This window comes from Hydractinia symbiolongicarpus, chromosome 15 (assembly GCF_029227915.1).
Source record: "Hydractinia symbiolongicarpus strain clone_291-10 chromosome 15, HSymV2.1, whole genome shotgun sequence".
NCBI classification, from domain to species: Eukaryota; Metazoa; Cnidaria; class Hydrozoa; order Anthoathecata; family Hydractiniidae; genus Hydractinia; species Hydractinia symbiolongicarpus.
Genome location: NC_079889.1, coordinates 8,847,793 through 8,874,773, shown reverse-complemented (window position 1 = coordinate 8,874,773; position 26,981 = coordinate 8,847,793). Strand labels below are relative to the sequence as shown.

Here is a 26,981-nt window from a genome sequence, read left to right as displayed (position 1 = left end):
GCTTTCTCTTAATTAATGATTATTAAATGTAACACAAAAATGAAAGATGAAGACGTACTTAACAATGTCAAAAGATATTAAACTAATCATTTTAAAACCATGAAACATCTTTCAAAAGTAACTTTTAAGATAAATAATAACACAGCATGAATTTAGCTACATAAAGACAAAAAAGATATTTTTTCATGACAACAGAATGTTTACTAGAAGGCATCTTCAGTAATAGTAGTAATCGTTCTTTGTGCAATGATCAAACACCGATGCATTGTTGTAAATTTCACTCGTACTTTATATTAGTCACGTCTATTTCAGTCAACGCTGGATACCAATGTTGTGCAAAAACGTAAATGTGTTTGCCAGAAAGAAGTGAAGAGGTAAATGCGAACATAAGTTGTATATTGTGTTATTACATATATACAATTTAAATAAAAAGAATTTTCCTAACTCAAATACGTAAGAAATTTATTTAAAAAGATGGATTTATTAAAAAAGCAGACAAGTGTTATTATACAACCGATCGTTGCAGTTTTTTATTACTAAAACTGCAGGTCAATGTTTCTTCCTCATGACGCACATAAGCGCCATAAGGTTGTACTTTCTTTATAAATTTTTCAGAAAACAAAACACACTGCAATCAAAGTTATAACAACAAAAATACAAACAGCATTTTTGCCAACAAAAACAAAACAATTAAGAAAAAAAGCTAACGATACGAATAAAGCAAAGCTTTGTCCTTTGCCTATCGCAAAGGACAAAGCTTTGCTTTATCCGTAAAAGTTATCTTTCACATTCTTTGCATTTCTTTTTCTTTTTGAATTTGCTACGTTCCTAACAACACCAACTTTATTCCTGCTTTAAAACACTTTTATTCATTCTCAACCGTCATCATTTCACCGTACACTGTACACAGTTGTTTCCGCTTGGTGGCGCAACGCATTCATCTTGTATCTTTGGGCATACCTTTTTTCGTAATATTGAGTGAAACTACATAGTATGGTAACCAAAAGCATCAAACCAATGGACCCCCATGCCATCTGTCTAGGATAGCCGGAATATTCATCAATATCTTGATCAAAAATCCATCCCATCTTATATAGACGTATATCCTCCATGAATTCAAAGTCCCAATATCCAATCAAAATCAACATAGCAGTAAGTGTAAATACAGCTATAAACAGAAACATTAGGCTATAAGTACACTGGCTTTTTTATATGTCGAGAACTTAATAATTAGTGAGAACCACACTTTGTTCCTCTAATAAAAACCAGAACCTTCAGTTTAAATGCAACAATCCGATAAGAAAGTGTCTAAGTGAATGTTGGTGTACAAAAACTTCCAACACCTTCCGTTAGTTTTGAAGCTCCAGCTGCCAAAAAAAAATTGTTGTTGTTTTCGTTGCAGCTTTCATTTTAATTTATAAATTTGCCATAGTTTAACCCTATTCGGTCCGGGGTTTTTCGAACATACTATGACCGGGGGGGGGGGGGGGGGGGGGGCGGATTCCGCCCCCCCTTAATAACTTTTCATAGGATTGCTCAAATTGAATCAAACTTGGCACACTTATATTACGTCATAAAAGGAACAAAATGGCGCCAATAAACTTTTGCTTGCGTCAGCACATTTTCTGTGACGTCATCAGAAGCTTGAAAATTGTCAAAAATGCCACTATCTGCTTAAAATATAATTACTTTCGTTCTAGAGCGAATTTTTACATTCTGTTTAAAGTTTCTGAAAGCTAAATAAAAGTTAATTAACATATCTTCCGGTTTTTACATGGATCGGATAACAAATTGCCAAAAATTGCCCGAAAATCCGTTATTTTTCGATTTTCGGGTGAAATCCGACAAAATCGGGAAATCGGATTAGTCACGTGTTCAAATTATTCAAAATGATTCTTCTAGATGAAATAAAGTTGTGTTGCAAGTTTCAAGTTTTAAGGATAATTCTAACAGGAGTTATTATATTTTCCCCATTATAAGGATTTCATAGAGATTTTTAGGGGTAGTTTCGAGTAATGGCCAATATCAAAGCCTCTGAAAGGTATGGGACCTAAAAAATTAGCAGGCAGGTGTCTAATAGATAAATGTTGAAACTCAGTAAGTATCATAGCCATATAACAAAGCAATCAGGAGTTATTAAAAACAAAACGTCAGGGGGGGGGGGGGGTGGGCGGAATCCGCCCCCCCCCGGACCGAATAGGGTTAAGAAGCGTTAATAAAAATAAAGAAAATGAGTTGAAGATGTTCCCAACCTTCATGGTATAACGGTTTCTGGTAGAAAAATCTAAATTGCTAGCTAGATTGTTTGTTACTGCTGAGCTGAGACCAATTTTCAGTGTAGTACACTATTAGAGATTCTGTATCTTTTGATAGTGTTGATGGCATGTTCAACATGGATACGAAGGTGGCCACATCTTTCGTACACTTACATTCCGTGCTGAATTTTCGTCATTTGAGCTTAACTCTTGCAGCAGATGGAACACCGAGTATACAATACCTTAACACACCAGTGTAAAATTCATTTTTTACCACTTTTATTTCTTCTCCAGGTGGAAATAGATGCTTTGGCGGTATTAATAGATGCTTTGGCGGTATTAATAGATGCTTTGGTAGTATTAAGTATAAGCTTTTTTTCCCAAAACTGTTTTTTAGTGATAAAAAGTTGATCTTCTTATTTAAAGAGTGGGGGAGATTATCTTTATCGTTGCAACCAAGGATTTTTTTGTTTACCGAATCATGTTGGTCTGAATGGTTCATTGGGGAGATAATAACACAATACAACCGAATTCACCCAGAATGTACATCACATTCCGACTTTAACAACTTGTCAAGTTTGCTTAACACTTAAAAATAGCACATTGAGATGGGAACTTATTGAATGTAACTATACCTTAACACAAACCAAACTATATGCGCCAAAACAAAAATGGCTTCTTCTAAGCGTACACCAAAACAAAAATGGCTTCCTCTAAGCGTACACTGAAACAAAAATGGCTACTTCTAAGCGTACACCAAAACAAATTCTGTGTACACTAACTTCACCCTAGACCCCTGATCGCGCATTAAATTCAAAATGGAGCGCAAATATCGGATTGGTGTATTGATCCAATTGGTTTATTGATTTGCTTGCTGCATAATTCAAACAGTAAAGTAGAAACAGAAATCACTTTGGCGTTTGTACGTACCTGAAAATAACGAAACAAGTGCTGGAATCCAGAATTTCTTCACCTGATCATTTCTTGTTCTCACAAGTTGGATGATGATATAAAACGTTGAGAGGTATTGTTGAATTGTTGCCATAAACAAAAACGTCTGAAATGCTCTGAACCAAGCTAAAGGAGAGGAATATCATGTTTCAAATTTAAATGGTTTTAAAGGTTCTTGTCAGGAATTATTGCCATTTAAACACCTAACATATGTCCTGACTAGTAGTAGAACTTATTTTTTGTAAGTAACATAAATGTGTTTTGGATTTGTTTCTAGTTTTTGAGTTATGCATCATTAAACTTGTGTGAACCATAGTGAACAAGAAAAAAAATAAAAAAAATAAAAAGTAATTTTGTCCAGGGCGATTTATTGGAAGAGAAGTAACCCGCTAATTGAGCTAAAAAATCTGGCTAGGTCCACAATAAAATGGTAGCCTTCATAAAATCAGGATTGTTTACAATGAGCAATGCTGAAGTACTTTGAGCAGTACATGTTGGAATGCAGAACCCGTTAACCCTATTTGGTATGGGATTTTTTAACCCTTGTAAGTATGTGGGGGGAGGGGGGGGGGCGTAAAGTGCCCGCGGGCTGTAACTTTTGTTCAGTTTGGTTTTAAGTGACAAAACTAGGCAAAAAGAAGCATCAATATGTTGTGACTTAATTAGTGACAAAATATTTAGGTTGACATGTCATCACAGTAAGTGATGACGTCATAATGAGACAATGGTTGAAGAAAATATGTCTTTCTTGGAAATTCTCGATTTTTTATCTTTTTTAAAACTATTTACATTAGTTGTCATTAAAAAAGTAATACAAGAATGTAAGATATTATTAGAAACATTAACAGGTGGTATAAAGACAAAGGATTTCTCTAAGGAGAAAATGGAAATCGATCAGAATTCAAATCTTCAAGAATTTTTTTTCAAAAATCTATATTTGAGAACCTTAATGTTAGTAGCTGTCATGGAATAAAACTTGGTATATCTCTTAGCAGCTACGTCAGTAGCTACTCAATAAAGACAATTTGGATTGACATGGGAAAAAATGACCTATGACGTTATCATATGACAATAGAAATAGAGAAATAGGAAATTACAAACATTCTGGTCTATAAATTACCAATATTTCGGTCCGCAAATTACACAGTATGCATGTCAATATGGTATGATGACTTTTTGTCACTATCACATACATAATCCCATATTCATACAACTGGTTTGTTCAGAAATCATTTATTTTTAGCACTACAATAAAAAATTTGATATGACCACCTGTCAAAAGGTAAAAGTGACATTGACAGGACAATTTTTACAAACATTTTTTTTTATTTTCCGTAAGTGCAATAAAAATTAGGAAAACTCACAAAATTTCAGATAATATCATCCAGTATTTAAAAAGTTATTAGACTTTGAAAATGGCGCGGGCACGTTATGCCCCCCATACCGAATAGGGTTAAGAATAGATAATTTTGGTAAATGCTGTATTTTGAATGCATTTTCTCATTCCAATCTTTAGAATGTGTAGTGTGATGCAAAAAGCAATTTATGGTTTATTGCAGACGTTATTTTAAAGATTCCTCTGGGAGACCGCAATTAAAATTGGCTGTAAATAAATTAATTTCGCATAGCTGACAAATTAATTTGTAAACAACTCAGGCCCAGTATAATTGCCACTATTTTACAACAGTGGTTTTTTTTGAGTCTGTGACAAAGCAAAACGGTTGCTTTGTTTTTAGCCATTTATTTTGATCTACACGTGAGCATTTCAAAAATAATATATTCTTCGTCATACATAGCTGTGTTTCTGTGTCGCAATGTTTTATTGCGAAGCAATCAAGATTTTTTTTTTGAAGCCAAACTTAAAATGGAATGCGATTTGTTAAACGACGAGGGCGGAAGTTGATAAAGTGGGAGGGCGTAAGTTGATCGCGTGATTTAATAAAAAAAACAAAACAAAACAAAACAAGAAACGAAGTGATTAATCGCGATAAAATAAGATTCTATGTGCTTGCAACTGCTCATCAAATTGCTTAATATTTTCTGGAGTTTATTTTTTTAAGTAAGTTCCTTGTTTTTTGTTTAAAAAGTTTAAAAGCTCATCTTTCTCATGAAGATGTTGTTTTTATAAAGCTTGCATGTCGTTGTTAATGATACCATTACATGTTCCCTACGTAATTATCAAAATTAAAACATGTTAAAGTATCATAGAACAAACTGTCACCTACTGCCACTTTGAGGTAAAAATATGACATTTTTTATTTTTAACTTTAGATTTTTTGTTTTTTTTATGTAACCCGATTACCAAAAACCTCAATTGCACGCTCTCAAAAACATGCACGCATGCATCATGCCGTAATTTTATTAATGCTAAGATAATGCGAAGAATGTTTTCACTTTGGCAAACATAAACAAAGTTAAAATTGAAGCAGATCAATGATAACGAGGCTATCTGCAGTAACGAGACAACAAATAGAAACATAAAAGCCTCTTTAGAAAACAGCATATGAGGTCGGATTTGCTGTATTTTAGTGATATCAGTAGAAATGCGCAAACAACAAAAATCATAGTCATGACAACTGGATAATGCTTTTTTTGTAAATATAACTCTTATAAGCTTAATAAGGTTGAGGAATCCCTAAAAATTTAAGCATATGTGGGGCATGATCCTGGTCTAAACTTTATTAGTGTATAAGCATGTGAGCTTTTAAAGGTGAGAAGAAACGCTGAGTTAAAAATAATACGCCTTTTCGGAGTTAGCGCAGCCAAATTTAATTTTCCCGCAAGTGGTGCAAGTTGGACTTTGAACCCTACGTTCTTCGGTAACAAAGCATACAAGAAGTACCAAAAGGAAGAGCCTCTTTTGAGAGATTTATCGCCTATCTTGGCACGTCTTTGTTTACATTTGGGTACCAGTATTAAATCCAAAACTCCTGACCTCTTGTCGTGTTGTAATTCGCGAATTTTTAGTACATCTTGGATTTGGAATGATTTGGAACATTATATAATTTTATTAAAAAACAAGGTTTAAGAAGCTTAAAATACAATGCTGATATCTAAAAAATAAGGAAACTATCTCAAGAAACTGTAAGTCTCTTTATTTTAGGATTGTCTATAGGCTTCGCCACTGAGAACGGAAGGTCAAAGCCTAACTTGGCCACTTGCAGGAAAATTAAATATGGCTGCGCTAATTCCAAAATGGCGTATTCTACATTCTTATATGTTGAATATACACATGTATATTTTAAACTTTTTAAAATCTTCTTTTCAATGTTTTCGAAAATTTAGATGTTGCTAATACATATAAGCTTATTGCAAGCATTAATTGATGGAAAAAGCAGACTTTTCATAAGATGCTGTTGCTGAAAAAGATCTACATTATTCAAGAAAAAAAAGTATTTTTGAATACATTCAAGGTCACGATGACGCAAAAATTGTTATACGGGGCTTGCGATATTTTTTTTTCATTATAATTTTGTCAGATGGTGTAGTGGTAGCGCCGACAACTTATAATTTCGCCAGTTTCTAACCGCAGAAAAATCGTTTGAGACCCAGCGTAATTTTTCCTGCCTTAACTAATCCGATTTCCCGGTGGTAAAAAAAATATGTTCGGTCCCCTTGCTAGACATGAGGATGCAATCCTCAAGTATGTAAATTTCCTGCTATTTCCTTTTCTTTAATTTGTAATTTTTACTTCTACTAAAGATTATAAGTATTTGCTTCAAATAGTTGGAACTTTTTTAATTATATTTATTGCCTACCTGGCGCCTCATCGTAAGCTCCTTTATAACACTTGGTTCCTAAATGTGAACTTCTGCAAACATGAAAAACTGAAAATTCTAAGGCAAATCCTTTATTTCCTGGCAATGTTTCTTGTTTCCATGGTCGATAGAGCATGCTCATAGTGATCAAGATTGCGGATAATAGAAGCAACATGACTGTCACTGTTCGCAGAATGACAAGTACCAAAACGTTTGAATCATCCTGAAACAAAGTAAAAATAAAATAAAATTATAAAAAAACATTTTCTCTTTGACGTGGATAAAATTCTCGTCTTGAATTTACAACAACTCAGCTTGACAAATTTTGTTTTCCCAATATTAATTATGGTAAAAGTTTTAGATTTCGTGAACACCACTGGTTAAAACTAGCTGTTATTAACAAATTGCTATTTTTAACCAGTTTATACGGGAAATCCGCTGCGCTGATTGGCTAAAATCATTCAGTACGGGCTTTATACAACATAGTATGACTTTTAACCTCATAGGAAACATTATTGGTTACTATAGATGTAAACGTACAACTTCGCAAGTCTCATGCAATCTCAAAAATCAACTTACAGTAAATCCAAAACCTCGCATGACTCCGCCAGAAAAAACAGCAAAGAATGTTGATGATTTTAAATCCAATGCGTTTTTAATATCAACATCCCATATAGAGAGATATTCATTGTTTTGTTTTCTTTTTGTTCATGTGTATTTGAAAAACCGATGCAATGAAATACAAATCGAACGTTTTCTTTCTTTATCAAAACCTGGTGTTTACAACCTTGCCACAAGAAAATGTTTAGAAAAAAAATATTATGGTTTTTACAAACCAAATAAAATTAGCTATTAGTTAATAAATACAATATAGACTGTTTTATCTATCACTTCCGAGGATTCATGCCCATTTTTCTACAAAAAAGCGTTTTCAATAAAAACTTTCATGTCAGTACTTTTTACCTTATTGATGGCTTATTGTAAAGATGAGTTGACATGTTTCAACACCCTGCAACATCCCCCAACACCCGTTCTTTTTTATACCTATTATGCCTGGGAGCTGACCCACCACCCCACCATAACGTTTGATAGGATTTTTTTTAATGGAATCAAACTTACAGACACAGTACGTCATAAAAGAATAGCAGCGATAGATTGTCAGTTATGTCAGTTTTTTTTGAGGCATTATTTTAAAATTCGTCCAAAACACCACTATCTACTTAAAATTCAATTACTTTAGTTCCAGAAATATAACATATTTTCCTGTTTTTACATAATTCGCATGAAAAAAATCTTGAAAAAAGGTTGTGAGTCTCAAGTTTTAGGCCAATACTGGCAAACGCTATCATATTCTCCTGATTATAAGGTTTTCATAGAAATTTAATGGGGCAGTTTCGAGTAATGATCAACAGCTCAGATCCTGAGATATACAAGGCCCAAAAATTAAATGCAGGTGGCTGATAAGTAAATATGAAAACTTGGTAAGTATCATAGCCATGCAGCATGTTCAAAAATAGTTTTTTAAAAAGAAACTCGTCCGGACGGAATAGGGTTATAGTCAACAGCAAACAAACAGATAGAAACACAACAACAACAAAAATAAGAGCTCTTATTTAGGTAACTGAAGCAGCAAGGTCACTCAAGTTAAAAGGTTGTACGCTCGTTAAGTAAGAGTTAGTTCGTTTGTAAAGATATTAAAAGACGGATTTAGTTGAACTGATAATCGCGTGGTGGAATGTTAAGCTAAAATATTAGATTAACTGTGTTTTATGATTTAAATTATTTTTTATATAAAAAGATGTTAGTCATAGCGTTGTCTGACTGTCTGTTAATTCAAGACAGTTGACTTTAAAAATAAACTCACGATTTTAAAGAATAAATTTTGTAAATTTTTGCTGCGTGCTTCGATGTAAGAAACGTCAACTTTACATTCTCTCACTTTTACAAAAGCAATGACAGGGATCCATTTAGCCAACACTGCAAGTTGCCCACAAGTCAAGTACAATTAACTCATTAGTCTGAGTTACAATTTACTTTTGAATATAAAGAAATAAAATGATTTTTTGAAAATGGTGTCAATTCCTTTCTTTCAAAATTTATTTAACACTTCGATTTTAAAACCACAATTTTGTATAAACAAGCGAAAAAAAAAGCAACATGTACAGCTAATTTTTTTTCTAAAAACAGAAAAAAGTTTGATTCCTCATACCGTAAATGACGGAACAAGCGCCCCTTGCTCAAATAACCGCCCCTTCTGGAATAAGCGCCCCCCTCCCTTAAAAATAGAATTTTTAAATAAGCGCCCTGGGCGTTTACTCCGTCATTCACGGTATTGTAATACCTGCGATATGGTAAATCGATCAGTCAAAAACTCGTTACAAAGTATATCGAAACGAAAATCAACGCTATAGAACATGCTGCAAGTGCTTTGATAAGAAAAAGTTAAGTTGAGCTAAATTCTTTGCATACTCTCTATAACATTTTCTCCGATTGACCACGTTCTATGTAATACCACGTGACAATATGAAAACAAGCTGCTACAACGCAGTGTAACATGTGATTAAAAAATAAAACAGAAGATTAGAAGCAACTAAAAATCGAGCATTAAGTTTGCTGATAACCCATGGTTGTTAACGTTGAAAAAATTGAATGGAAAAATTCTGGATCAGGCTAAAATTAAACCATACCGTTTAAACACAGATGGAGTAAGAGAGTTGTATATATGTTGAATTTTTTGAAAAAGTTGCTTTTCAGTATATATTATAAAATAAAAAAAATGCTTTACGAGACAACCGCAAGCTACAGCCCACCATTATAAACCATTTCCAAACGGCGAGCATGGGCGACATTATCTACGTGACGTTAAAAAAAGATTCCAAGACCAGAAATCATTAAAAAGCTAAGAAAATGAATTAAATTACTACCTTAAAAGTCCCTGAACTTTTCAAAATCGCTAATTTTGGGGACAAAGCGGTTTTAAACGTATTTTATCAAAGAATACAAATTTACAAAAACTTTTGATTATATTTATTTGTTCCCTGTTGCAAAGATGCAAGACAGTATATCTGGAGACGATAAGTTGTATTATGGTCCTATACTGCCAATCCCAAACGTACAGGGCAGTTGAAACCCCCGTTAAAGCTTTAACATATTGTTTTAAAAGGAAGAATTTTGCAGAACTTATTTTTACGATTAAAATAAGTTTAAAATAAGAAGAATTGCGGATCTTATTTTTGGAAGCTCTCTTCCACGAAACTATCGTCTGGTCACAGAGTATAAGTAAGATGTCATTAATTAGACGATCTTTTTTACGCCCAGTGTTCGTAACATAACATTATCCAAAAATTAATGCGCGTGTAGCACTGAAGAATACCCCAAGGGAAAAACATTAGCGGTAATTTAGCCTTAATTTCTGCAAAAAATTTCTGAAAGGATTTGATCGCTAAAATTAATTTCTGAAATATCGCGGTATTTCTGGTCCCGCAAAAATTTCTTCTGCAAGAACTTCGTTACCAGGGCTTGTTTGTCAGGTTTTTGGTCATATTTCTCCTAGAGCACATAAAACCTAGCAAGCCCTTGGAAAGAGGTTGTTCCCACAAAAGGTTTTCTACTTAAAGTCAAAAGTTCCATCTTCAAAATTACTCAAAATCTAAGGAATGTCCCGCTGAGACTCCAACCTTTAAAATTGTCTGTGTTTTCATAAAGACAACTGTAGGGTGTAATGTAAACAGACAGGGGGAGTATTATTGTTACTTGTTTCTCCCCAGGGACAAGTTAAAAAAGTTATTGGAAAGAAAAGTTATCTTTTTTAATAAGAGTTACAGTTAGTAAATTGGCCTTTGTCTTCAAGAGGCTCATCTCGTAATAACGTAGAAAGCGCTGAATAAGTATTTTGTATCGTGTTCGAAAGGTGAAGTTGTAAATTGCTTTGACCGGTACTCCAATTTTTTTTTATTAAATCATTGTTTAAGCTAATCTTTAATAACAACTTTCTTCGCAATAAGCAACCTTGAGGAGAGGATGAAGCAAATCGATTTAATCCAATAAAAGAGTTTTATTACTTTGAAAAAAACAATTAGTGGTGTAGCTATCTTAATCGTGGAGGTAGGTCTCAATTAAATTAATTTCATAAGCTCCAAAACAAATGATGTCAGAGGTAGATAAGATGTAAATAATACGGGATAAGATGAAAAATATCGTTTCCAGTTTCCAAAAGAAATATTAAAAAAAAAAAAAAAAAAAACACAAAAATTTAGTTATGGAAACTCTTTCCATGGAAACTCACCGACCCGACGAGATGACTTAAAATTACAAGCGGTCTCACAAATGTAAAACAAACTTTAGCATATCATTGTAAGATTTTCATGAAATTGAAAAAGCGAATTAAAGGCAGTTTTCAATACTTATCTTACCTTTGATATTATTCTGCTACAGCGAAAAATTGAGTTGTCTAACGCTCTTCGTAAGACATAAAACTAATTAAACAATGGCTACATTATATTTTGTGAATCACTCTTAATGTTGCGAAGTCAAGAACAGACTTTTGTGATGTTAATCACAACCTTGGTGAAATATCACGCATTGTTTACGTAAACAAACTGCACGAAACTAAAACGAATGAAACTTTAAGGGTCCGATTTATGCTATAAAGACCACCAAATGTTTTACAGCAGCATTAAGGAGTGGGCAAGTAAATTATCATAATTCTGATTTCTGCTCAATGTTATTGATCATTTAAAAAGCACTAAATTTTTTTGTTTCTTAAGTGATTGACATTCATTGCAGAAGCTGGGCCAATTTTCAGAGAAGCAATAACACATTGGATACATATTATTCTACCCCTAACAACTCCATAATTTTCAAACATTGGATAAGTCGATAAAATTCAATTTAAAGAGGTTGCAATTTCAAACAGATCTCTATAAAGGAGTTTTTAATTATGGTGTGTTTTGGGTCATTATGACCATGCTGAGGTGAACTGTTGTTAATAAACACCGTCATTAGTAACCATAGGGATGTGCCCTTTGTGTCTGCATTGTTGTGAAATATTATTGTTATCCACATGATTTAAATATGGGACTTTGTTTAAAGGGCGACATATTTATGACGAACCGGCTTTATTTATTTTTTTAGAGTAATACAACTTTATTGATTTATATTATTTTTTTTAATATAGTAATTGACGATATTTACAAAATTATTCATCAAATGGAGAACTGAGTTTTACCTAAATAATGTTCTGATTGGTATGCAAGCGAGGATTGTTGCAAAGGTCTATGTAGATTTGATTGTAAAAGAACAATAAAATTTAGATGTACATTCACAAGCACAACAATGATACAGTAACAAACGCGGTCGGTCGGCAAACGTCACGTGTTACTTTTAAACCAATTACTGTTCCGTATATATCAGGACACCTTTTATGATTTGAGGAAAAAAACGCCGTTCATGCCGTCACCTCTTCATAAATAGGGACTGAATTTTATGTAAAATCTTTGTTTTCTAACTTTAAACCTGTCATATTGTGTAGTATTAGGAGCATTTTTGGTTAATTTAATTCAGACACTTGTAGTTCTTGTTTCATCAAAACTTCCTCTGTGGGAGTTTGAAAGTGAAACGTCGGTGTTTTTCCTTAACTAAAATTGTACTACGTGACATTCCGACCAGGAGAAAAAACATAAACACATAAAATGACGTAACCTGAAGCAACACCAAAATAGACAACTTGAATCGCATAACGAGTTCGTTCAGTTCTTATCAGGGACATTGATTTGCTGCAAAGCTTATAGTCATATCACTTTGAGTAGGATGATATATATTTGTCCCGTATACCATGAGTGTTTTTATTATGTATTATGGAACATTAGAAAAAAAAAATAAAGATCAACCAAGAAAATAAAAATTAATAATTTTTTACCTTTTTTTCAATAAAATATTTAGTATCTTCTTTTCTTCCATTTTTCATCCTCATTTTTACACCTTCTCCACGACCTTTACCATTCACAGGGAAAGTATTAAAACACAGCTTGATAAATAAAGTCTCGATATTAAACGAGCACTGCAATATCGTATTCTTTTATTGCACGCCTAATCCCATTGTTCTTTTTTTCAATGCCACTAAGAAACACTAATTCGTTTAATGCCACTAAAAAGCATTAATTTCCGCTGTCCATATTTGTAATTAACGAAATGTCAAGAGTATTTTTTTTTTCGTTAATTAATTGTTTAAGTATAGCAGAAAATTCATTGACTTATGTAGCAACGTCTGAACATTTAGTCACAGACTTGAAACAGAACGGTTTCAAACCTCGTGTGCATTATTTAGAAAATTGAGCGCCGATGTTTAACCTGTAAAGGGTAAGCAGCCTAGGGAAAGCAGCCTTTAGCAGCCCGGAGGGGCCGAGGAAAACTCGTAGCTATCTAACTACGCGCCCTCTGTGCACATAGGACGAGTGTTACCCAACTTTCAAGGCTAAATTCTCAACTTTTTTGCTGGCGCGTCTGCCCTCACTCCATACAATGGCAATTTATTAAATGGCCCCTTCCTCCTTTATGAAAAAGTCAATTTGATGCCTTGAAACGACGCTATATTTAAATGCTGCAACTACGTTTGCTTTTACATTCCAATTCAAGGGACCTTATGTTCGCTAAGTCAATATGATATTGGGATTCACTAGTGAGCTTGTACTGTTTTGGACTTAGTTTACGGCTAATATTTTAGACTAGTCGTTAGTCCGTAAAGAATTCACCAGGATCATTAAAACCACATCACCTTTGCTTTTTCGGCCAAAGATAATTTTTAATTTTCGAAATCGCCCATATGACGAACAAAGTAAACGCAAATATAACAAACTAGCCACTAGTTGGTGAAAAAAATTCACTGGTTCTGTGCGTAGTACTTTCCGTTCCACGTTCCGTCGTACATGACCTCCCATCACTATTTCTTGCATACTTAGCATGAAAAAGCCATTTGACGATCAATTTAAACAGAATAATTGCATCAATACAGGAGATGGGACATATTTGTTTCTTTAACGTAGAAGCAAAGCGTTTTTATTAAATGCAGATCGCTCGGGTTGTGCAAGCTTTAATTTTTTGTATGTTGATCTAATAATGTTTGATCCTGTAGTAATTAACATTTAATTCGAAATTAATTATTGTGGAGCTAAATCTTAGCAATGCTTTAGTTGTTTGCGCACTTTTTATTACCCATTAAGATCAAAATAAAGCTTTTATTGTGTACCATTTATGATTATCATCATTTTTGTGTGTAATTCTCAGCCTCGTTCCCAGGTCCCGGCATCATTTTTTTTGGATTCTTTAAGTTGTATAATTTCGATGTATTACACAGATTCGATATTTTACTCGAATTTTCCTCTTGTTGCTATCGACTTATCGTTTCTGCGGCATTTTTATTGTGAGTGATAATTTTCCAAAAAATTAAAGCAAAATACAAGTCAGGAAAAATAAAAAAATATGAAGGTGTAACTATCAACCCAAAAAAAGATCGTGGACCGCCCTGACCTCCACCCCCATGAAGATTTCGTGCACCCTTAGCATAAAGAAGTAATTTGACAGTCGTTCTACACAGAATGCAATAATTTATAGATTAGTGGGAATTTGTAATTAGTTTTTGTCACGACAAAAACAAATTAAAAATAGATAATGCAATCATTTTAGAAGAAATTAATTTATAACAATTATTTTTTATGTAAGGACTATTACAACTGTTAACCTTGACATTTTAATAACCTTTAATCTCCATTGATCTGCAGATGTAGTGAGCAATCTCCAAATTCCAAATGAATAATGCGGAATTTTTTTACTGCTAGCATAAAGTTGTTTTTAAGCTACGGCAGCTACCTAGATATACTTTCAAAATTGGAGAAATTAAAATCAGTAAAAAACTTTATTTCCCTGAAAAAAAAACTATGTGGGTTAGAATTTACAAATTACCAACAGATCTTTTATTTAAACGTTAGGAAGAACTGTAAAAAAATATCCAATACAACAGATTTTGCGGTTTTAAAATTTTTGTGAACCGCTTTTTATTTACATATGTTGTAATAGAGTTGAATTTTAAACCAAGTTGACCAAAAGTCAAGTTGGTTCAAACCAAGTAGTCCTGCGCGTATTATAGTAAACCAAGTTAACTATTTCGAGTTATTATTTATTTTTTTAAACTAAGTTGACCCCATGCATCAATTTAACTCGCTCCATTGTACTTAGTAAAGTTCCCGATCTATTAAATTCTCGATAATAAGGTAACAGACTAAATTGGGTTCATAATAGGTTTGATGAGAAAAACCAAAAGGTAAAAAGATGTATTTTTCAAGCTAAAATATATGTACAACGATTTTACATTTCAAGTACAAAAAGAGTGTGTTGTGGCTGAAATTCTTTCAACAAACTCTTCCAACTTGGCGTAATTGGACCGTTCTTCAAGCAATCGTAAAACTTCACTTTGCCGGCTATGTTCAACAATGAAGTGGTGAGCTACGCTTCCTCTACGGTGTAGCGTAGTGCCCATCCATGTATACCTGAAATTCGAAATAAATAACTATGTGCGTGATCATAATAAAACAATATATAGCATCCTTATACAAGAAATAGTTAACGACTTGTGTAAAACAAATATGGAGAGTCGATCAAATTTACTATCAATTTTAGTTACCTTTATCCCTCCGGAAGGGTGATTTCTCGCGGAATGTTCTTTAATTCTGTCCCATCAAAGCTTTTCACAGATACCGGCAAAATAAGTAGGAAACATCTAAATTTTTTTGGATCATAGGATCTTTTTCCATTGCAACACGGGTTTTCCTCTAAAAATAGACATCAAATTCACATGGTGAAATATGGACAATTTATAAAATAGGGATAATTCGTCACTTACGTCAAGCTATTTTTATCCCAATGGATGAATCTCCTTTTGGGTATTGGTTTTTCCAGTGGTCGCATACATGGCGCCTCAAGTGATCCAACCAACCATTCAATGAGGGCAGTTGTGAATAAGGATGCACTCGCACCGTCACCAGTGTTCATTTGTGGAATAACAGAGGCTGCTTGATTAAGATTCTTTGACTGACAAAACTCACTACTGCAGTCGGACTGGATGTCATAATCCAAAAGAAACTTCAGAAATCGTGTGAATCGGGTGGTTTCGTCGCCAAAAAAGTCTAACGTAGCATTCGATTCCTCAATTCCACACATCTCTGCCAGGTTTATTTTCGCTTGCATGAAATCATTAAGTGCTGCTAACTCTAACACTTCGGCCAATTCTTTACTTCGCAGAGAAGTGTATTCCAACAAATTGGTAAACAAAATATTTTTGCTTCTACTTATAGTGCTTATAAGAGCAAGCCAATTGTCAACTGGACAAGTATTTGAAAGATAAACTCTTTCGTTGTCGCGAACAGATGATCCACCAAATGTAGGAAGATTAGATAAAGGTTTTTCTGCGATACCGATCCATTATTTTTTTCTTCACCTGAAACCGAGTTTCCACATTTCTTCCCCTGGTGACATCTGGAGTGACATATTTTTTCCTTTTTTTTACATTACAAAACGTTATTGACTCCTGGTTTATCGAGTCACGTCTTGCGGCTTCGCGTAATAAAATCTCCTCATTTTCATTTGAAATCACAACTTTCCCAGGGTACGAAACAATTTCAGATGTGGAAAAATATCCTCCGATTGTGCCATGCTGGCAAGCGATTGTGTACATTGGCGGTGTTGTGTTTTTAAGTTTGACAATCATCGCAGGTACTCTCTTCATTGCAAGTTTCACCCTATCAATTTTAGGGACTTTCACAGCAACATTATCACCTACTTAAAATGTCCGAACAACAATCCGCTTTTTCTTTGAGAACTGTTTTTTCATTCTTATTGCGTTGATGTTAGTGTTTTTTCGTACTTCATTGCGGATCTCCGTTCTACGTGGTGATGTTTCTAACTCTTCTATAATGCTCTTTCCAGTTTCTTTAAACTTAAGAAATGCCATCAATGCTTTACCTGATAAATACAAAACATTGTCCATGAGAAAGGTATTGTACACCTTCAATGCAGGTTGATTTTCACAAATTAATGATGTTACAACTTCACTTTCCTGGTCATACAGCAACAAGTAATCGTGTAATTCGATGTCATCCCGCAAGCTGTCCTTCTCATACGGTAGGCTAAGAATCTGATAAATATTATCCTTCACATAGGATTTCAGTTCCTCAATGTCAACGTCAACTTTCTTCAGGTTTGGATTGATCACTATTATTTTATTATTATCAGTGTCACTTCTATCGCTTTCTGCATCGTCTGCTTCATCGTTAGAAGAAACACTCTGAGGCATAGTTTAACTTGTTCAACCCATTGTTTTGCTTCTTCCAGAAGCGTTTCAAGTTTCATTTTCTTTGGATGACTACCTTCTGATGATTTCTGAGGATTTTCGCCCAAAACAAACTCTGGTAAAAAGTCGATGTCACTATCTGTGGAGAAGTCTGTTTCTGGTGCCTCTGAGTGCTTTTGCACTCTGGGAGCAGGCACTGGTCTTTTTACCAGTGTTGTTACTTTTCATTGGGCAGGTACCGGTTTTTTCATCAGTGCTTTTTCTTTTCGTGGAACAGGTCTTGGCATAGGAACAGGAGGAACTGAAGAAGCGCTATATTCATTACCACCATCGCCGTCATTATCAACATGTATTATTTCATTATCTGCCTCATCCAATTCATCTATTTCTTCTAGAAAGTCAGGGATATCCTCTTCCTGTAATACACTATCGACCGAATTGATTGGAAACTTTTCCATGGTGTTAGGGTGTTGCCAAAAAACCACTTCGAATGGACTTTTTTTTTGTAGCTCGCGATGAGCGAGTATTTAGTGAATCTAAGAAAAAGAACAACTATCAAGTCACAGTATAACGATATAAATGTCAAACCAAGTTGACTGAATGTTAAACTAAGTTGACAGGATGTCAAACCAAGTTGACTAAATGTCAAACCAAGTTGACTAAATGTCAAACCAAGTTGACTAAATGTCAAACCAAGTTGACTAACTGTCAAACCAAGTTGACTAAATGTCAAACCAAGTTGACTAACTGTCAAACCAAGTTGACTAAATGTCAAACCAAGTTGACCAACTGCTAAATAAATAATAAGACGCCCATTCGTTGCTTTGAAGGTCCCGTTGTTTGCATGATATCATATCCTCGACACAGGCATTAGTTCTTTCAACTAATTCTTGCACCCATGGAGATCGTGCTTTGCCATTTATCAACTTGCAACTGCCTGGCCATTGCTCCACTAAGTTCCTTATAAGTTCGTTCACAAATTCCTTTCCTCTGTCTGAATGGATTATGTATGGAAGGCCAAAATACGTAAAGACATGAACTACCATATTGGAAGCAACTTCAGACGCTTCTTTTTTCTCCATTGGAAAAAGAACATGAAATTTACTAAAATGGTCATGTCAATTAAATCGATCTAAAATGAAATGAAATTAGATTTAATAATATGTTACAATACATGATACATATGGTTCTTGATCAAAAACATTGTCTTCAGAGTCATCCATACCCGAATACGTTGTAGAAACCCTTTCGAAATTATCGGTTTCAAATGTGCAACAATATTTTGGTGATGTTTTAATGTACATGTACTACAAAGTTGAACGAACTTCTGAACAGCAGATCGAGGCAAGTTTGCGTATTCAGTTTTCAACTGGAAAACAAAAAATCTTAGATTATTGTTTAAGTTCATATTAAGCATTTTAAAGGTAAGCAGAATTGCCAACCATACCTTGTTAAATGTATTAAGGTATCCTGAATGATTCATCTGCAAGTAATGTACCCTGTGCAGGATGTCAAATATATCCTCCTTAGCAATTACGCGTTACACTTCTGTTAATTGAACAGTGTTTTCTAAACAGTTCTAAAGAGATATTTTCTGTGCTCGTCAAGCTTTTGTTCCGCTATTTTGAACACCACGAGGCGAGTGAATAAAATAAGAACTCTCTGTTAAACCAAGTTGAGAATTTCCGATTCGTTTAAATTAAGTTGTAGTTTTGGACAACTTGGTTTAATATTTCAATTGGGTTACAACAAATACATACCGTAGTATACTGATACACAAACAAAAAATTAAAAAAAAAAACATAGAAACGCAAAAATTTAATAATACATTGCAGCACTTTCTTCGATTCAACCCTACTCAGTTATTTCATAGGCTTTTTTAAATTAAGTCAAACTTGGTAAACTTATTATAAGTCACAAAAGAAACAAAAATGCAGAAATAATTTAATTCTGTGACATTATCAGAACACTAGTCGTTAGCCCGTGGAAAAATCCACGGGTTCGCCCGTCGCAGGTAAGCTACCATATTGCGTGCCAGACAGACGGACAGACGTATACGGGCATTATAATATAGATAGATGGGTATAAAAGAAATTCTTTTGCACCTCCATGATCAGAAGCAAGTTCTCCAAAATACCATTACCTCTTTAAAATTCAATTACTTTTGTTCTAGAAAGATTTTACCAGTCTTTTTAAAGTTTGTACGAGCGAAATAAAATTTAATTAACATAATATTCGATCTTTGCACAATTTGCACGATGAAGCGCCGAAAATTGCCTACATATTTGTGTTTTCCAATTTTCGGATAAAATCGGGAAATCATATAAATCACGTTACCAAACTTTTTTTACAGAAAATCCCAACAAATTATATTTTCCAATTTTTATAAGGATTCCATAGAATTATAAAGGAGCAGTTTCCAGTAATGGTCAATACTTAAGGCTCTGAGAGGTATGAGTCCTGAAATTTGGTACGTGTATACCAAGAATAAATAAAATAAAAACTCAATGTGTATCATAGCCATACAGAATAGCAAAAAAAGATTTAATAGAAATCCAAACAGGGCGAAACGGATAGGTTTAAAGGGAAAATTGGTAAATAAAATTCTCGGGAAAAATTGGAAAGATGTACTATCTAGATAAGAACAAATAAAACTGTTTTCTCTCACCTGGCGTAATTCCGGGGAAAGTAAAGAAATTAATTATATACAGTCGCAGAGAAATTGGCTAACAAATTATCTACCTGTCGGGAAAAAAAGTCGGGGTAAATTTCATCTGGTTAAAATTTAGTCGGGGAAATATTAAGTCACTTTTGAAAAATAAGTCAGTTTTCCCCGACTAATTTTTCAAATAAGTCACTTTTTCCCGACTAATTTTTGATATTCCTGGAGATAACCTCACAAGGGAATTTGAATCAATTTTTCTTATTTATTCATGTATGTTTTTGATACAAAAACAAACACGAAAATAAGTATAAAAATCTAGTCCAAAAATTTTTTTGTTCCAATTTGTTTTTATTTCCCTGATTCTTTTTTGTAATCTTCCTTGCAATTTATTAGGATGGTAAGAATGAGAAAAAAGGTTTAGGATAAAAGTAAAAAGTCGGGGTAAATTCTTAGTCGGGTATAAAATAATCGGTTAAAAGTACTAATCGGTAAAAAAAAAATCGGGGAAAAATTAAGTCACTTGCAAAAAATTTAGTCACTTTTCCCCGACTTTTTTTTCCCGATAAGGTATTCCTTGTTTTATTGCTTCTTTGTGTAACCCTCTTTTAAACGATTAAGAAGAAATCATATTTACATTCATGTTGCCATGTATATGATGAATGTTGACTAATGTTGACAAAAAATGTCTATCTGTAAAGTTATTAATTTAATTTCTTTTTGCTAACTAATTAAAAAAAGAAAGTGTCACGTTTTATCCTGGTATACTTGTCACATTTCGGTTCCTGAATCAATAAAAGAAGTTAAAGTAAAAAACCAGCGCGAAAACAGACGGCGAACAAAAAGTCGGTAAAAATGATTATCTGTAAAACAGTTAGTAAAACATTTTAGTCGGTAAAAAAACATGTCTTTTCCCCTACTTATGTTTTACTGATAAGGTAATATCACATGCCAAACATGTTTGTCTTATTAACTAAACTACGGTCATTTTGATTACGATGCAGAAAACATAGCCAACCAGCTTCATGCCGCTATGGATTCACAACAATTTCAAGTGCAGCTAATTCGGTATAACGTTGTAATTTTCATCACATGCCGTACCAAAAATTTTTCTTTCTAAGTAATATTTGCTATTGCGGTCAGCAAATACACTTTCTTATTTGCAGCTAATTTGAAAGGGAAATAACATAAGGATAAGGGCCTTAAAATATTTTCGACAGACCATTGTGTGATAAAATCACTTTTTTTCTGGCGAGACGTACTTCTAATTAAATTTAGCATTGGCAATCTTTGATGCAAAAATCAAATTAAAATTTTAAATTCACTACAATGTTTGTATGCTGTTGCTCACCCTGTAACATCATCGTAGAATGTGGAGAAGTAGCAATTTTTGAACCAACTTTAGTCTTCGGTATTAGTTATTTGACTGTTCCCTACCCGTGTTGATACAAATAAAGCAGTTTTCTACTACAACTTATGGGTGGAGACACAAATTCTATTGAGTTAAATTTTCTCCTTGTTGTGACATCCCGACGTCCAAATCTTGGAAAGGAGGGCGGAAAGACAAATAACCTTTTGATCAAAATTTTGAAAGTTGTGTTGTATATTACCCAGCATCCCAGCAGTTACCACAGTTAGTTTACACGCCTTTCCGAGTCTACTGATAATAGTCTTCTTGTTGATTTTGTTGTTTCCAACACCCAGATGTGCACGTCGACACAATTATAAATGTCTGCTTACAAACTAATAATTTCTTTTCAAATCGCATGTCATAAATTGATACTTTGAAAATGTCTGTGAATGTAATTATTAGTGGACAGGGATTTTTAATGTTTTAAAAATATATGATTTAATCTGTGATTTCCCCACTGACGTAAAATGTGTTTTTCTTTATTAAGTCTTTTGTCAGTCGTGCATGATTTGAACACTCACTAAGACTTCACACAGAAAATCAAAGAGTTAGTGATTTTGCTCAAACTAATCTCTTTTTTGCACAATGGATCAACTCTGGAATTCATTTGCAAAGCAAATGACTAAAGTAAGTCTTAACCGTAAAACTCTTCTCTTTTTATGCGAACTCTAGGCCAAAGTTATATGTCTGTTTCTACAGTATAATGTGCAAAATGTGCAAAAGTATCATCTACGACGAGGTATTTCTTCTGCAAACAAACTAACCTTGGACCACCAGTCGACTTACGGATAGGTTATCAAAATTTTACGGCAAACTTGATTTCTTGTGTTATTGTGGTGTAATATAGATTCTTTTGAGATTTCATGTTTTCAAACTTTATTGATTTATAAATTTATTTTCAGCATAGCTAAATTAGTATGTGCAAAATTAAAAGTGGTTCTGAAGCAAACAAGTTCAAATATGACATAGTTGGACAAACTGTTGTAGAATTTCTATAATAGTGATACCCACTGTCCGTCTGTCTGTCAGTCTGGCTAATTTCGTGTTAAAAGTCCACAAAATAATTTTGTGCATTTTGGTTTAATTTGTTAACAACTAGTCTCGCTTGTTAATAGTCAAATTCTGATTAAAATGCTAGTTAAATTGCTACTTTATGCGAGCCCAATATGTAGGTATGACAGGCGAAATTCTAAGGACCGGTGAAAACGGCGGCGATACAAGGAGGATAGAACTAGGGATGCTTTACGACTAGATTATATACAACATAAAAACTGGTGGACTTTTTCACAGGCTAACGAATGTCTCTATTTAATAATACCCTTATTCTGCTAAAAATGACTGCGCACAGCCTAATTGCGGCTTCCCATAAGTGTTAATTTGTTTTTGACGGACGATCACTTGGATTTTGCTATAGGTTAAGGATAAGGACAATAATCCGTGTCCATCCGCGTGTCTGTAAATCAAAATGGTAGCCTCGAGCAGCGATGGCTATTTCAACTAATTTTATTCATATGCAATATGGTTTTAATCTTTAAGATGTTATCAAATTTATAATAGAAAAAAGGTGCGGCTTTTGAAAGACAAAAAAAAACACGTGCGTATAGTCATGCTTTAAGTAAATAAAATTTTTTTGCAATTAACAGGAGAATTTGTTGTGTTGGTTAACTAAACTTCCCACGCAGGAAACAAAACAAAACAATAATTACAAATAAAACGAATTATAATTTAATTCTGGTGTAATTACTAACAAAATTCTTACTTTTGTATAACATAGCTCATTGGGATTAAATTTTGTTTTAAACAAAAGTATAAAAGCTACCGTAAAAGAACGAATATAAGGATAAGAGAGAATGGACGTAATATTTGAAGTCCTTTCCTTAAACTTCTAGGGCTACTTAGGGGCAGTCCTTTTTTATTTCAGGGTCATTTTCAATAACTCAAGTTATAAAGATTGGTCACCATATCATTATATGAATAGTGAAAAGGGGAATTAAACTTTTGTAAAAATTTTTGATGACGTCATATGTCATAAACGCGCTTTACCCGCAGATTTTTTTCAATCGGTTTCCCGCACCATTAAAGGGTCTTTAATTTCGCGGGAAGTAGCATAAACGCATGTCTTGGCACGAAGTGTCTTTCGAATACTCTGTATCAAATTGAAATATTTACCTCCCGCGAAGATATGACGTATTCAATTTCAAAAAATATCTTTAGATTTACTAGAATGCGGGTTTTCGACATTTTGGCGATTTATATAAACTTACGACAGGGTTACCTATAGATAGACCACGTAAGACGCGCTTTTATACCCATTGTCGCAAAAATTGTAGTTGTTCAATGACGCAGAAAACGACAATGCTAATTGGCCTCTGCTCTTAAACCAGGCTCATTAGCACAAGTGCATAGCTTTAATCGCAGTTGTGTATGTAGCTACCAAGCTAGCTTTACAATCTTCGGAATCCGCCAAACTTAGATTTATAGGTAAGCCATAAAAATTTCTAACACAAAATAAAAGGAAAGAGAGAAACTTTCAACCTATAAGCCTTCACTTAACGACTAACATCACGTGATCCTATCGCAACTATCCTATTCTGTAAATTTCTGACAGTCAATTTAATATACAGTTGCCTCTCTTTATCTCCAATTTTTTGCTATGTCAAACTAATTTTTGGCTCCTAGTGACAAATAACAGTCGTTACCCTGAGCTCTTCATAACATGTTGCTCATAAGAACTAGCTCACCATGAACATTTTTGTGTATCTGTTTTAACGCTAATTAAACTTTCGGATGTACGTATCTGTATTTTAATGTTTTTGCTCCTTTTGACGGTAGTGTTGCATTCTGTTTACATTCTTTTCTTGTGAGTTATAACACCGTTCGTTAAAAAATAATAACCAAGCTATCTGGAATTCTTTTCTCGTTATAAAAAACTAGAGGATAGAGATTCCAAAAAATAAGGAACTTTCAGTAATAAATTTTTTAAGGAACTAAAAATAAGAAATAAATAAAAGTAATTTTTCATGAAATATCTTTTCATAAACTCTTTGTACATATTCTTTGTTTGAGTGGATAACGTACAGAGACGAGGCTGTGTCAGTTTTATCCATATATAACTAAAAAAATTGAGAAAATGCTAGTACTAGAGCATTTTACTCGTTTCCTTTAAAAAAATGTATCTCCAAAATCTCGAACTTTTTGTCGAAAGTTATGACTTGGCTAAAAAAAAACTGTACCTTTAATAGAATCAAAAGAGGAACAAATTGAGTATCTATCTCAGTACCGAAATGTGCAGCACTTAACACTTACAACATAACCGAGTAACATCGGTCAAAATATTACTACATTTCTTTTTCTTATTTTTATTATTCAACCCATCAATAAAAAAGAGTTAGAAAATGTCGGAATACTAAATAATCGGGAGAACTGCTACGAGGTTTCATAACTATTGAACCACCTAAAATGTATTACAAAAGTCAAAAAATATCTTAAACCACAGAGTCACTTTACACTGAGCTATCTGTTTGTTTGTTTGTTTGTGTGTGTGTGTTGTAATTTTTGTTGTTGTTGTTTATATGTATCCACTCATATGTCTGGTCATCTATTATCAATATATTTTTTCCTTACGTAGCTTAACACCTAAGCCAGCCTTTCCGTCCTAAATAACTAGGTTTTTGCTAAATATTTCTTTTTAGTCAAAATATTTCTTTTTAGTCAAGGGTCAGCATTTTATACATTATTCTCCTACGCTCCATCACAGTGATGTCTTCACTCTCATCCGCAATCACTCTTACATTGGCTATTTTGTTCAGACCATGGAAGGTGGAACATTTACCGAAGGCAACAAACTTTTTGGAATTCTCTGTCTTTCATGTTTGCAGACATACCAAGAGGTCATATACATGCTATAAGGATCCCTACACTGAAGCTCCGGGTACGTTTTTGTTTTAGTGTAATACGAGTTTTACCCGCCTTGTTTTTTTTTTGTTTAGTGTGATTCGGGTTTTACCCTATTCTATATTTTTAAGTGAGGAGTGAGGAAACAATATCCTTACTTTGTATTACTGTTTTTTAGTTTCTAAAGTTTCCAAAATCTGGGTTGGGCTAGTACCAAAATGCTGAAAGCTTGTTGCTTGTAACAAAAAAACGTGTCATGTTGATTTTACTTGAATTTATTTTTAGCTTGGTTTCTAACATTCCAGACATTTCTTCTCGCAGCAGCGTGTTGCCAATATCTTGCAACTTTTTATATGATCATAAAGCTATTTATTACAAAGAACCATCAATCAAGGAAGATCTGGGTGTCTAGCTGTTTTTCCTTGGCAGCAGGTATGAAATTAATGATTGAGTAAATTCCGATTAGACAGTTTGATGTTAGAATGCTTTTTCAATTATTGACGGCAACGTTTTGCCTGGGCGTTTCTTAGTTACGCCATATTGTGTTTTTTTATCAAGGTTTGTTTTTCCCATTGTATTGCAAACAAAATAAAACCCAACAGGAACTCTGTCTAAATTTGAAATTCTACTATTATTTATATTAGATTTTTATAAAGAAGGACACTTCTAATTAGGCAACTTTTGCTTTCAGAAGCTGCAAAAATTTAGCGATTCAGCTGCAAACAAAATACAATTTCTATTACACTCCTTCTTTAAACCTTTCTTTGTTGGCACTAGTAAATTTCTTTACATGTTATGTATTGCCAATCATTTAAAAAAATGCTATTCGGAGCTAAGTTGAAAAAATAATAAAATATATATTCCTAATTTGTTTTAGCTGTCTTGGTCTTAACAGCTCTGGTTATTGCTATCGGTTACTGGGATTTTGAATTCATGCATGATATTCGAATGTACAAGATGGGATGGATCAAAAATGTCAAAACTGAGGAAATAGCTGACTACCCATGGTACATTGCGTGGGCTGCAGCTTCCATGATGATTTTTACAAGTTTATTATGTCTTTTTATGCATTTTAAAGACTCGAGGTTTACGCGAGATTGTGGAAAAGAAAAAAATCTGCAGAGAACAGAAAAATCCTTTAATGGAAACACTTGCTAGTACTTTAACACTTGGTTGGAAACTTTTTCTTATTAAAATACCTTACACACTATAACCTTCTTCACCATCTGATGCAATCAAAAAAAAAAAAAAAATTCATCGTGTTGTTGTATTTATCTGGAAACTTCAGCTAACGAGGTTAAAACATGTCATTTGGATCAATGAAGAAAAAAAAGATAATACCGAAAGAAAAAATACCGTAATAATTATAAGTAATTATTTAAAAACCCGTGGAAAATTCTTTAAGTTTTAAAAATGCTTATTATCAAAAAATGATTTGTTGTTACCTTCATTCCTTTTACCATACATTAATTTATAACAAAGCAAGTACATTTCCGGTGGTTTAAAAACTCGTCACAACGAATTAGAATGCAATAGAAAAATTTTTACCTAATGAAATTATTTAAATTTATCACGTCGATACGACAAAAATTGGAGGTTTATTGCGAATACAGTTTTATTTGATACAACTCGATTTAAGATTAAGAAGATTTGTCTATTTCAATTGATAGTTTGGTTTTGGCTCGCGCTCACATTTTAATTAATTCCCGGT

General features: G+C 33.5%; 3 protein-coding genes across 3 annotated transcripts; 1 reads left to right on the top strand and 2 right to left on the bottom strand.

Annotated features, from left to right (window-relative positions):
• Nucleotides 1–14,048, bottom strand: LOC130629186 (uncharacterized). Its single transcript, XM_057442317.1, has 4 exons — nt 12,882–14,048; nt 6,965–7,187; nt 3,186–3,332; nt 1–1,168 (listed from the first exon to the last, which is right to left on the bottom strand). Exons 1-4 carry the CDS (start codon nt 12,933–12,935, stop codon nt 891–893), a joined length of 702 nt encoding a protein of 233 aa, XP_057298300.1. The 5' UTR covers nt 12,936–14,048; the 3' UTR covers nt 1–890.
• A 3,717-nt stretch (nt 14,049–17,765) lies between these two features.
• On the bottom strand, nt 17,766–18,385 carry LOC130628702 (KRAB-A domain-containing protein 2-like). The gene is made up of 3 exons (XM_057441685.1): nt 18,081–18,385; nt 17,892–18,025; nt 17,766–17,839 (listed from the first exon to the last, which is right to left on the bottom strand). Exons 1-3 carry the CDS (start codon nt 18,383–18,385, stop codon nt 17,766–17,768), a joined length of 513 nt encoding a protein of 170 aa, XP_057297668.1.
• Nucleotides 18,386–21,875: 3,490 nt separating this feature from the next.
• Nucleotides 21,876–26,713, top strand: LOC130629195 (uncharacterized). Its single transcript, XM_057442327.1, has 4 exons — nt 21,876–22,003; nt 25,088–25,307; nt 25,556–25,702; nt 26,148–26,713. The coding sequence occupies exons 1-4, from the start codon at nt 21,962–21,964 to the stop codon at nt 26,426–26,428; spliced, it is 690 nt and encodes a 229-aa protein (XP_057298310.1). The 5' UTR covers nt 21,876–21,961; the 3' UTR covers nt 26,429–26,713.
• Nucleotides 26,714–26,981: the final 268 nt, after the last annotated feature.